Raw genomic sequence first — 13,906 nt, forward strand, 5'->3', positions numbered from 1 at the left:
ATGTGTAGGATTGCATCATCTCTCACCAGCACCGTTTTAAAAGAATCACTTTGGCACCGGTACCTGAGAAACCCCAAACAATACCCAACGCTTACAATGACTGTATCAGCTATTATGAAAATGTGATCAATCTGGCCACGCTTACCTGCTACAGACAGGCGTGCCGTGCGGCTGGAAATGGATCCAAGGTTCTCGATTGTGGCAACGCACTGATAGGTGCCCTCATCGGGTTTATTGTGTTTCGAGTGGACCACGTGAGTGAAGACCAGTGTGCCATCGGGAAGTATGTGCCGTCTCTCATCTGAAATCAGGCGCATGAAGGTGCCGTCTTTCTTCCATTCCACGCGCGCAGGTGTGGCGGCGTCGCTGTGGGCCGAGCAATTCAGCAGCGCCGAGTTGCCCCGGATGGCCAGAGTATCCTGTGGCTCCACCGTGAACCAGAAGGGGATGAAGGGCTGCGCTGCTGAACCTAGACAATGGTGACAGGGTGGAAAGAGAGACAGAGACGTCAACAGGATGTTTGACACGGATACTAAAGTCGTTTTAGACGAGGGCCACTTAAGACATGAGCAGCAATCATGAACACATCAAATGAAAACCTTGTTTGTGTCAAAGACCTGTTCTACTTTGTGTTTACAGCAGTCAATGATGACATAGTATATGCACTTGTAAAGCCTACTTTGCAACAGCGGAATTTAACTCTGCATGTATATCTAAACGCTGGCAGCGGATCTTAAAATCTTAATGATGATCTGCTGAGATATAGTAACCTACATTAACGTTGAGACGTGTAACTGCTCAAGCAGACAAGTGGAAATTCATTTTTAAAAAGAAACAAGAAATCAAGGAAACTGTAAAGCACATTCTTTTTAAAAGTCATTCACAGAAACGAGCTGGTGGCTGAAGTGCGAGGACACTATAGGACTCCAAGCAGTCCAAACCCTCACTGAAATGTCCCCTGCGCAAAACGTCATTTTGTTTAATCTATCTTTTCAGTTACAGCGCCTCAGACTATCCCAGAGACTCCAAGAGGCTTTTCATTATGGAACCACAAGCCGCTGGAATTGGACGAGAGGAGCGGACATATTTAACCCAGTGTATCCTCCCTGGTAAGTTAATATCATGTCTTGCTTTATTATAAGCAGACAGGGCAGTGAAGGAGTGAAAACTATTGAACACCGTTACTGTTTATATGGTGACGTTGGGCTGACAGGGATAGTGCCAAAGCCAGAGTAAGTGCAATTGCCTCATATTTGTCCTCATCTATTATTCAAACCTTCCCACCCTAAAAGTCACACAGTGGCATTGTTTAGATAAATAACACACGTTATTAGTTCTGCGGGGATAGGGAGAGCTGGAAAAATAATTAAGGGGTGTGTAAAGGTATTTTAATAATGCAGCGAATGGAGTGAAATAAGTGGCTGGATGTTAAATGCAGTTTAAAATATGCCTGCTCTCTTAAGAAAATGGCACGTCTCCAGGGGAGAGCAAGAGCATAAAGAAAAGGAGAGCTAGGAAGACAGAAAACAGGAAAGGGAAGACAGGAAGATGCTATGACAAAAGGTTCGGCTATGTAACTACTGGGAGGTAATTTCTCTACCTTACGGCGCCAAGTCCCTAGTGTAAGATCCAAAGAGAGAAGCTTGGCCCATTACAGTGGCATTATGGCTACTTAGTACTTAGTTCTCTTGAAAGCACAAACAATTACAGCAAAACACAGCAAGTAATAACTAAACTGAATACATATTTTATACTTTTACATTAGTGAATTAATATTTTGCTTTGAAATAAGTTCTGTAATTGTCCCCATAATGATTCCCTGACAGACACTGCTATATTATAAAGAGTGGAAAAGTGTTGTCATTCAGTCTGAATGGTCACTGATGGAGAGATTTACAATCAAATAGACCAAAGCCATTGTGAGGAGTAGTAAAGAGAGGTTTAGGAGATTTCCTGCAAAAGACCAGTTCAGTAACCTGGAGTGTTAAATGTATGCTTTAAATTTGAGTGGAAATCAGCACTGCAGGTTTGACTTAAATATAGCGAAATTCAAAATCGTGAATAGACCAAATAAACTGCTACCACCAGTGCTCATAGATATAATAATTTAAATAAATATTAATATCCCATTAGGCTGAAGTGGATGAGAGACTGAAGTGAATAAACAGTGGTAAAAAAATACATAAATACACACACACACACACACACACATATACATTTTCACACATATATATGTATATATATATATAGATATATCTATATATCTATATATATATATATATATCTATATATATATATATATCTATATATCTATATATATACATACATACATTATATCTATCTATCTATCTATCTATCTATATATATAGATATATATATATATCTATCTATATATAAATAGATAGATAGATAGATAGATATATACACATACATACAGTATACAAGTAAACAATCCTAAGCCGGCACATGTGTTCAATTGGAACTCTTCATAGTAACCGAGAGGTTTCAAATCAGACTTCAGGGTAAGCAGCTGATTTCAGGAAATCAATACATTCAGCGCAGCCAAAGAGTACATAGTGGGCAGAATGTGGCAACACCAGCAGGTGTATTTTACTGATGGGGTACATGACAGATGGAGAGAGACCAGAGTGGAGTAGCAGTGGGGGGAATTTGTCACTCCTGCAGACCTGAGGCACCATGGCATGCTTAATCATCTTTGCTTTACGCTGGTGAAGCAGTGGGTGTGTGGGCTGGGCAGAGCTTCCAGGCTCAAGCCTGGCTCTTCTCCATCTTCAGCCACTCTCTGTCTGAAGAGAAACCTGAATGGGCTTGAAGGTCCTGCGGCAACCGATCAGAGCCAAAACAGTCGCCTTTAGCAGCTTTTCATTGCCATTGTAGAAGCAGTAGGGGAGGGCTTAGTGTCGACTCTACTGTCAGACAAAATGGTGTACCATCTGCTTTCAGCTTCACATATAACATCCACTGTGTAGCCGAGCAGGGCAGCTAAGAAAACTGTTTTAAACTGTACAGGGAGATACAAAGGCAGTGAGGGGAGTTTATGGAGGCTGAAAAAAACTCTTGATAGCAGCGAGAGTGCAGAAAAGAAAACAAACATGAAAGCAAACAATGAACCAACTGGTAGAGGCCAAAGTCCAAACGCCAACATGGTCAAGGCAGGACTGTCAGACTCACAATGTTGATATAATGAACTGAATAACATTTTTATTTATTTTCATCAAAATTGTCAAATGATTTGACAGAAAAGGCAGCAAACAATGCTTTTAACATAAACCTCATGTTTATGGGCTCTTGTTGACATAAGCAGCAGAGTCCTACATGTGTTGCATTCTACAAACTCACTATTAGAGGTCACTAATTCTAACACACTGGACCTTTAAAAACCCCGGGTTCTCATACTTCAAAGGATGGAGGATATATCCAACCAAACCCTGACATCTTGTGATGTCAATATTGTAATTGGGAATTCTGTGTTTACAATGTTTGTGACAAACAACACAAAGCATTGCAAAATAAAATTAATTTTCCCCACACGGATTTCTAATCATCTCAACTGTGAACACACAAACACACACAAAGTCTCGAAATTAGCGCAGAAACGCTGCCTAACAAACACTGTTCAAGACACAAGAAGGTGTCACAAAAACCACATTACAGTGTGGGGAGATTAATCCTTTCACGTCCAGCACTGAGGAAGGACAAATATCTGTACTGGGCAACCAGTGACAATTAGGCAGCACAGAGCAAAGGGCTGGAAAATGAGGTTGTCTACTTGACAAGTATTGGTTTTTACTCGTGTGCCAAATCTAATGTGCTCAGCTGTCATAAAAGCTTCGGGAGCTCAGTTTAAGGTGGTGTCCTGATATGCTACCTTGCTCTCTCGATCCCAGTAGCTCTCAGATAAGAGACATGGTACAAGTGCTGGATTTTCCCATTTCGAGCCAATGCTGAAAGTGAGTTGTCCTATGTTACAGAGCTTATGGCCAATGTGAGAAGTGTGACAATTCCAGAAAAAATGTCTTGAGCCTGCAGATCACCATGCAAACCTCTGGCTCAGGGAAACCGTGAAAAGCAGTTGCAAAAAGTGTGCCAAGTCCAGAGCAGCCATTACATTCACTTAAGTGACAAAGATCAATTTCTGCTTCACAAACAACCCAGCTACAGGTTACAGTCCCAGCATTGGATTAGACAGCCTCTCAATTGCTTTTTCGTGAAGAGGACCAGTCATTTTGCCAGCTCGGCTTGTTTCCATCGAGCCAAACAAAGACGACACACGCGACGGCGGTGGCGCGCTGCTGTGTGATTTTAAATAGCATGCCTGGCCTTTGAACACAGGGCTATAATGTTTAACACAACATTTGCCTCTCCTGCTATGTCAGCTCTACCAAAATCTGGGTTTGTCTACTTTCTACAGAACAAGGCAGAATATTCCCACTTTAAACAAGCTGTGTAGAGGAAGTTAATGTTAGGTGTAATATCCCAGAAAGGGCAGTAAAGAAGAGTGAGCGAGAGTCTGCTCTCCACACAAAGACCCCCTGTTCTCCTCTTTTCTACCACTGGCTCAGCAGGAAGCCTCCATCCTCACTGACTCACCATCGGAGAGCAGCCATATTGACTTCTCTCTTTATTGAGCTGCTCTTGAGACGGAGCAGACGTCTCTCGAAAACCAATCACTCTGCAACAACAGAGGCCCTTTTGTGGCTTGGACTTTGGGAGAAGGAAATCCTGGACATCCTGAAAAGTAAACCAACTTCATTGGCATGTACAACCACTGTAGTGGCACTTCAGAAGGCTAAGGAACAGCACGGATATTAATACAATTATATGCTTTTCTTTACATTCTCTATATTTTATTTTATTTTGATATCTGACCTTTAATGCCCTTATGTAAACAATTACTTGAGAAAATCATTCATTTTCACAGCTTCTTATTGGGGTAAACTGAAACATGTCAAGCGGGTAAAAAAAGGAGGCAGAGGATGGCACTTTTCCATAATATAGTTCTCCATTTCAGATTTCATTTAGAGATGAACGTGTGTTTTCAGGGACTTTTAAGTCTTTTTAGCCGATATAGAGTTGGGCATTGTTTGGTTAGATTCCTGTGTCGGACGTCACACTCGTGATTCTTCCAGTGACGACACTCTCGGTCTGTCTTTAGTATCAGCTCAGCTCGTTTGGAACCTCACCAGACTAAAAAAAAGTGGTTGAGTCGAGCCGTGCTAGAACTGTATCATGGAAAGGTGCCATTTGTAAATGAACCTCAGCATTTCATTCACCATGCTGCTGCCTCCCAGTTATTTCAGTCCCTCCATTGTTTGTCCTTCCACCCTCAGCGTTAGAGTTGTTTTAATGACACCAACAGAAATGGTCGCCTCCTCTTCCCGCTCTCACACCTTCCCCCTCTCCTCCTTTATCTTTATACTTCAATTCTGCGTCCCCCATCTCTTCACACTCACTTTTAGAGCCCATCTGTCACAAGGAAACACCTCAGGGAAATAACAATTATCTTGAGACGAAGTGGAGGGACTTTGAGCTGCAGCTATCTTGCTTTATTTGAGGCATGCATGTGTTTGGGGGTTTAAAAGAAAAATGTGCCCTTTTTAGTCAAAGGACAAGTACAAATGTCCCTTCAAGGATTTTATTATAGAGTGCTTGCAAGTTAAGGCAGCTAGCTTACTTCCTTTCATTTTCTTGAAATTGACATTTGGGCACTTGACTTGAAATGAATGAAAGCAGTAAAGATTTGAGTGGATACGCCTATTTCATTACCCCGTAATAGAAAGGAAAGAAGGAGAAGGGGGCAGATTCATTAAGACAGATGAATGTTTTCAACGCGGCAAAAGACATTTACCGCTTTGAAAAAGTTCTGAGAGTTGCAGTGTTCACACACCTGAGACATGACCAGACTAGAGGACTAACATTACAAGCAATCTGAAGGGAAAATGTCACAAGGAAATACTTAAGTAAAGGTAGGTGTAGGCTGAATGACACAGGAATTAATCTTTTTTGTTGCCATTTCCATCCCTAACAGAACTCTTTCAGTATGGCCACTCAAGTCCTCTTTAAAGAGCTGCTGCCAGGAACAATGCCAGACCTGCCTGAGGGAGGAAGCTGTGATAAGGGATACCACTACCCGCAAATTCTGGTATTCTCCGTGTTCCCCACAGAAGCTGATGAAAAGAAGGGTCGAGGCCAAGCCATAAAGGGGATGGACAAAATGATTAGGGCGCCTAGCGCACACTGGCTGTCCTGCGCTGGCACCCACTCAACTGGCAGTATAAAAGAGGAAAAGATCCAGTTTTTTCAGCTCTGCGTTCTCAGTTGTCCTGTCTGCTTTCTGTAAAAACTCTGGAGGCCGAGAGAAAACAAGACAGGGTCACAGACAGAGCTGGGTCACCACAACGTCCCCATCACATGTGCTGAACACTGCCAGAAAACGTCACCCTGTTTAGACTATGAAGAAACGGAGCATTAATAAAGGTGGGTCAAAGCAAATGTTTTCAGTGGAAATTTCCAGAATTGAGAACCACGTCCAGTGTGCAGAGAGAACATGACTCCATGTAAGGGTGCATTTTTTTGGGTATATTTTAATTTGTACTGCTTTCTTAAATGAAGATTATCCAGTCAAACTCAGATGATTCATATTTGTGCATAAGAGCACAGGGATTGGCGAGCAGACAAACTGCTCCTCTGGAATTCAGTGAAATGCCCTCCTCCAACACTAAGTGATTCATGCTCTGCACTCATTATTGTAGCATTCATTTTTCATCAATGTTTATAACAATTCGAAACCCGTGCGCCTGAAATATGCATACTTGTGTTTCAGAGAGAGTATAAACAATCTGTATTCTTAATAATGAAATTAGCGTCTTTACAACCACATAGGTCTTAATTAAACTTGATCCACCTGACACTAATTAGGCTAAACTGGGCTTCTGTCACCGCCTCAACGTGCCATTAAAACTGCAGTAACGTTGGTGTATGTACATGCATTTGTCCTCTGTGGAAAGAAAGGGAAAATAACAGTCCTCCAAAAAAGCAAACTATAATTTATTTAAATATAAAATGAAAGCAATAACATTTAAATGTTTGCAAAGTGATTTATCAACATCTGTAGCAAAGTAAAATAGAATAGAAGTTGCATGAACATAAACAGTGAGGGTCACTAAACCCTTTTAAATCAACAATGAATGGTTTGAAACAAGACAATTAGCAATTTGCAAAGATTGTTATTTAATCCTATTTTTGATTGTTCTTTGCCAACTGAAAACATGTGATAAATACAGACTGAAGGTTTTCATTCTCGCATCAGCGTAGAACAGTTAATATTATGATGGTGTAATTTGATATTGCTCCATATTGCTTGAGAAGTTTATTCCAGTAAATATTACAGTGAAGCTTAACTAAAAAAAACATGTTGTCACAATATCTGGGAGAAAACTTGCAATTATAACAGGTTTGTAGCAGTTACTGGAATTTCTGGAACTTTATGAACTAAATAAAACGGTGTACGTCCAGCAGCTTGATGGCCACCGTAGTTAAAAATAGCAAAATCAGACATGTCGTTGAGAGCAGTAGTATATACAGAACAGAGCTTCCAACAGATGGAAGGTCATAAAACGGAGACAGATCCAAGAGAAATTTGGTAGACGGGGAAATTTCTCTCACCTCCCCTGGTTGTGATAATTAACCAGCACTGATTAAGGCTCAAATTTCCCCTCTTATCAGCCTCCCCATGGGCCCACCATGAGGGATTGGCCCGCTGGGACAATGGCAGCACAGACGAGCAAATTGTGAGCACTGTTTTTTTTAGATGGTGTGAGAGAAAATCAAAAGCAGTGTCTCACGGTGCGTAATTGGAAGCCAAAATAGAAAGAAACGGCATGTTTCTTGGGCTAAATGGGCTCTCACACCACAGTCAGAATAATGCTTAAAACCGACACTTAATGTCAGGATTCGAGAATTAGTCTAACCTTTTCTGGTTGTTGGCATCACAGCGGTGGTAGACGTCGGTTTTTGAGGAAAATGCTTTTTAAAATGAACTCCCAAGCAAACTATCACGAGCGGAGACAAATTACACAGTTGAAAAAAAAACCCACAATGACCTACTCAGCAGTTCTGGCCTGCAATCACTAAAGATAATGGAGAATGGAAATACACATCACCTTTAGGTGCACATTACAACGGTGCAGGAATAAATCACAAAGCCAGAGTCATTTCATATAAATGTGACACTGTCAGAGAGTAATGCTTGTGGTTTTCAACAAAGAGATTTAGTGTCCAAGATATTCATGTGATGGAGTAATAAAACAGAAGTGATAGCGCCAACTTAGGGAACAATTGCCTGCATTAACTTCAGATCTTGTGATTTAAAATATTTTGATTAGCTCTGCCATGCAAGGACCAGTTATCTCCTCTATGCTCATAAAACCAGTGTGCAGCTGGCAGAAATGAACAGGAAGTAGTCAACATTCCTCCTTTCTTCATGAACAACAAAAAAAAGCACATCTATCTTGCCACGCAGCAGCTCCACCCCATTCCCACTAACCCTGATGCCAAAGAAAATCATGTGGCTGTAATGAGATAACCTATAGATTTTTAAATGAAACACAATATTGCATTCTATTGGCCCTGGTTTTTGCGATCACACTCACTCACACAAACACATACACACTGGGAGGAAGGCAGAATCAATATAATCCAGTATGCCTTGCAAAGTCAAACAGCCAGCTATTTATCAGCATTGGATTTCAAAGTCTGGGTCTTTGCCTAGTTTGTCCTTGACTGCTGTCATTTAATCATCTTTGCGTGTGTGTTTGTGTTTTTTTTTTTTTAAATCATAAGAGAAACTACAGAAAACAAAGAGTTTAGTACAATGAGCGGTCAAGTGAGGCCGATCTGTCTCACATAAGCTCGATGCCAATTACAAGCTCCAGACACCGAGACATTTCGAGTTATCTCCACTTGTAAAGATAAACATCAGCGTGCAAATTCTGTTAATTACAACAAGAATGCTGAGTCACAGTTACCCTGTCTTCAATCGAGCAATGATGGTCATATAAACACAAGGGACAGAATTATTTCCTCTGAGAAATCCCCAAAGTCTTGACATGGTCTCCGGTTTGTTTCCTTTCCGACACAAAGGACTCTCTCTCTGTACAATAGACCCAAACGGCCTCTCTTTCATCTTGAACGCGTCACCTTTGAAGAAAATGCACATATATAAGCAGCACATACACTTCTCACAGTGAGCTGTTTATGGCTTCAAAGTGGCCGGTGAGGAGCTGCTGATAAAAGAGCAGCCAGTCGCTGCGTGTTTGCACTGATTTGGAGGAAACCATTTAACACTGGAGCACAGGGCGAGATCAAAGTCTTCAATCCAACATGAGCAGGGAGACTCAATTACTATTTTACTTGAAACCGGACGTGGGGGGAGGGGGGGGGCGACTTACAGGACAAAAAAAATCCAGGGCAACTTGGGCGAAGCGGGGGCTGAGGATGAGATGGTATCTGAGGTGAATACAGTGATAATGGTGGAGTTAAGTCTGGTGACTGGGGTTAAGTGTTTGCACCAGGGGCAGAGCTAGATTTCAAAATGACGAGGCTCGGGGAGGCAAACGCGAGGACTCTTAGATCATTTCTCTAAAGCGCTCAACACGGCTGAGGTGCTTTTGAAGTCGTGAAAGTACTGTTTTTGTCGACAGTGAATGGTGCACTACATTCAGACTTTCCCCCCCAGAGTGTGAACTCATTAAACTGTTAAGCATCAATGCCTCTGAATATACGATATGTAACATGTTTCTGAATTAAATCTACAAGGTTAATTTTGTTTAAATATGTTTTTCTAATCACTACACATGTTGGCCACCTTTTAACTGACATCATCCACTTTACCCATCACTGCTCCAACTTTCAGGGAAAACTTCCTATGAAACATTTTAAACACACGTGAACACTGTTTTTAGTGATCATCAAATATGCTGTGTACTCACTATCAATTCCCATGACATAACGCAGATTTCAGACATAAGCGATTTCAGAAATGAATGAATAGGGAAAAGTATTTTCTGATCGAGGCATAAGCGACTCGACTCGAGTCTTCATCCGAACACAGAAGAGAAGAGAAAATGTGTTTGTAAACGAACACAGAAAATGAAGAACATGAGGTCATGCTCTTTGGCAAACAGGCAATGCTGAGGTGACTGGTGTTTAGCGAGAGTGTAGAAGTCGGGTTAAGCTGCAGTGTGATGTTTGTTGAAACCTGAGAGCACAATGATTTGCAGGGAGCTGGTGCACTGATAATATCTGCTGATCCACCCGTTTCTTCTCTCCTCGTCTCATTCCTTCCTTTAGGACAGCCTTTTGTTACTTTTCAGTAGCTCTTTGCTTTTCGTGTTTTCATTTTTGCACTGTTCTGTTAAGCCATTACACTTCTTTGTCTGTACCTTTGTTCCTCTGCAACCAGCTATTCTTCTCCTATCCACACTCCACCACTGGGTGTGAGACCAACAAAGGAGCTTGGAGAACATTGGTTCACAGCAGGTGTGAACGAGGGGTGTAGTATGGCATACATATCACCCATTAACAAAACATTGCATCCACATAAATCCAAACAAAAGCTGCATTCTTGGTCTGAGAGACTGAGTTTGACGTGCTTCTTGCTGCCCACTAAACACCGCGGCACTTTTTTCCTTCCCTGCCCAGCAGAGACCGAACACTCGTAGAGTGAGCTTATCTCTGCTCTCAGTCCTGTCGCCTCGGACAGCAGCCCCCGCCCATGCTGTTGTGGATGCTAATGTGGATCATATTGCAGGTGAGGCGGAGGCGCAGTGAAGTGGCAACAACACCGACTAATAGGCTTTTTTTGTTGTGCAGTCAAGAAGATATCAGAAAACAGGACAATCCAGCAGGACAAATCAAGGTGGATGTCACTCAGTGTGCCGTGTGCACATCTCAAAGACAGGGAGGGGAAAAATAAATAAATGAACACATTTATATACAAAGACAAATTTATGGCCAGGTGGCTTCAGTCTGGTTCAGACAGCTAAATATATAAATAAAAAGCCATGTGTCCCAGCAGATACAAAAGGGATGGAGTGACTCAATCACTCACAGTCCAGTCATTTTTTTTTATAGTTATCACAGCAGTCAACATATGGTGCATGTTCACTCTCTCCGCCTTTAAAGGGGAAACATTTTGATGCCATTAAAAGATAAAAGCAGTCACTGAATGTCACCTGGTTGTAAATATATTTGGGTTACCCAGCAACTCGAAGTTCATTGGCGAAATACACGCGCACGCTTATGTTTGATATAAAAGCTTGTACACAGTGAACACGCTTGTCATTATTCGTTCAATCCTTACTATGATTATGAATTTATCCAGGCATTTACAATGATCGGTACAAATGTTACAGAAAACGTTAAAAGCAGAAAACATGAAGACAAATTCAAGTTTTCCAAAATTGTGCTTAAGTTAAGCCAATTAATGGTTTGCATTTTTTTTTTATTTCCATTACAATTGGCTCTACTTACACAAGTTTGTTAGTGTGCACCTCAAGACTGCTGAATGAAATTATGGAAAGACATGTGTGTACTTGTTTCTTTGGTGGTGACTCATTTGTCTGGAGCGAGAACACCACATCATCATAATCAATTTGGCAGCACTTAGCTGACAAAACAGAGCTGTCTGTGCAATTTCTGGTGCTTCTTAGATTCACCGAGTTAAGATAGATGAATCCCATTTCCTGCGCGCAGACTAATTGCATCTTCGCCCCATTGTGTGGCGTGATCACATGCGTGCGAGTTTGTGTGCGCGAGGATCACCATCCACAGAATGAGAGATTTAGCCGCTACCAGAGAGCCCGCCGCCTCAGTCGCCCCCTCCTCCGCCTGCCTCCATCTATCTGTCCCTCTCACAATATAAACACAGGAAGCAGAGACCATGAGCACTTGACACACTCTGCCTCTGTGGCAGATTTGATCAGAGCACAGCTGAAATCCCCTCTTATCTGTCAGCCAAGGTGTGTAAACAGTCAACCACCGAGCATGACCAGCTTGTGCGCAAGTGTTTACAGTATGTCATAGATGCAGTGGCAGACAAAACCCTCTTCCAGGACAGCGGCGTGGTTCAAGTTACAAGACCCCTGACCAATTATCAAGCTCATCAGTGAGGCCACTATCACAGGGTGACAGGGAGAAGATGAGGAGGATTATGTATTTCATATGCTACATACAGCTCATGTGGTATAGAGGTCATCAATAATTCACCGCCGAGGCCTGTGTCTTGCTGAGGCAACACTTTTCTGTCATGTCAACGTTTGACAGTTTTCTGGCAAAGAAAATCTGCACAGTGACATCAGTTGTGGAAACTTTGTTGACACACACTCTGACGTTATGACAGACGGCGGATATTCAGCTCCAGTTACTGACCAACACTGTTCTCACTAACTAACAATGCACCCCTTCCCGGACAACAAATCACTGAGAAACAATTGCTTCGCCACAATACTGACGTATAATGAGGTGTGTTTCTGAGTGTGTGTACATCCACAACTCAGCCAAACCAAGCTGCTGAGTAAATAAGTGGCTGAGTGGCAGCAACTGATGAGCAGTAATGATTTGTGTGCAGTGCACTATTTCCCCCAGAGGATTTCATGCACAATCCACCCACCCACCCACCCACCAAAACACCACACCAAAGCAGAGGCTGCAACTGGAGGGGCTCTCTGGCCCTGAACTCATCTAATCCCAAACACAAGAATAAGGCCCCTGTAACTGTGTGTGTGTGTGTGTGTGTGTGTGTGTGTGTGTTTCATGGAACATGAAGCAGCAGCTCCATGAATGTATAAATATACAAGTAGCTGCTGCCCCCAGTCATCTCTGTGTGCATATGTGTATCTGAGTAAATGAGTGTGTGGTGCGAGCCTGACAGAGGTTAAATAGAGAACACAACTGCTGCAGCACATGTGTTTTCGATGATGCAGATTAGTAACAACGACTAGCACAAACAAGCCGTAAACTAACCGAACAGATTCATTTGGACGACAACGGTATTAAATCTAGGGTAAAGTTCACTCGCTGCCGACGGAACCGCGCGTCCTTCGCTGCAAACAGAAAAGAGTCAATTTACATCCAGGCAGCAGCTTAATCTTTCCTGATCAAACAAATCATCGTCCTCACAGGGTTACCGACTGTGGTAACGATACAGTACACGAGACTTTAAGCTCTAGAAAAACAAAAATACTATTAGTCACCACAAACAGTTTTCATATTTAATAGCCTCTCTTCACCAAAGTGCTTCTCACTGGAATCCTTTGTCCGTTCCATCACGTCTGAGTGTTTGGTTAAATTATTAATGTTGCCCTTACAGACTGCAGGTTAGCCAAGAGGCACGGTGTTGGTATGTGGTACGCAGAGGCCACTTCAGCCCTTGTTTACATGCTTGTGGGGATTGTGATTGAGTGTTCACCTGCTAGTCGCCCACAGTGATGTCAGTGGTGCTGACATGGTTGCTATGGAGGCACATGTGCAGCTCAAGCATTCAATATACATTTAGTTTCCTGTATATAAATTCAATACAAGTATAAATACACGTGGAGGCCTACACCCGTGTGGATTGGAAATTCATGGCTGTGATTAAACCAAGAACTGCAGCAAAACTGGACGAGCACACGCTGAGAGCAGCTGTTGAGCGGTGATACGAGGAGCAGTCTGCCCACTGGAAATATCCAAGAAAACAGGATAATTACCTTAATAGAAAGGTAAAAGATTCACTCTCGGTCACTGGTTTAGTTTCTCAGACAAATGTTAAACAAAAAAAAAAATCGAAATCGAGAGGACAGCGGCTCTGGGAAGAATTCAAGTGACACTGAAGAGACGTACAGTA

At 42.2% G+C, this 13,906-nt stretch overlaps 1 protein-coding gene across 10 annotated transcripts in view; it reads right to left on the bottom strand.

The window, feature by feature from the left end:
- neo1a (neogenin 1a) overlaps positions 1-13,906 on the bottom strand; it is a 153,196-nt gene that overhangs the window by 96,525 nt on the left and 42,765 nt on the right. For all 10 annotated transcript variants that reach the window (XM_044030614.1, XM_044030615.1, XM_044030608.1 and 7 more), the window contains exon 2: positions 146-469. In XM_044030614.1, coding sequence (XP_043886549.1) covers positions 146-469 — 324 coding nt within the window. The remainder of the gene's footprint in view (positions 1-145; positions 470-13,906) is intronic.

This window comes from Solea senegalensis, linkage group LG7 (assembly GCF_019176455.1).
Source record: "Solea senegalensis isolate Sse05_10M linkage group LG7, IFAPA_SoseM_1, whole genome shotgun sequence".
NCBI classification, from domain to species: Eukaryota; Metazoa; Chordata; class Actinopteri; order Pleuronectiformes; family Soleidae; genus Solea; species Solea senegalensis.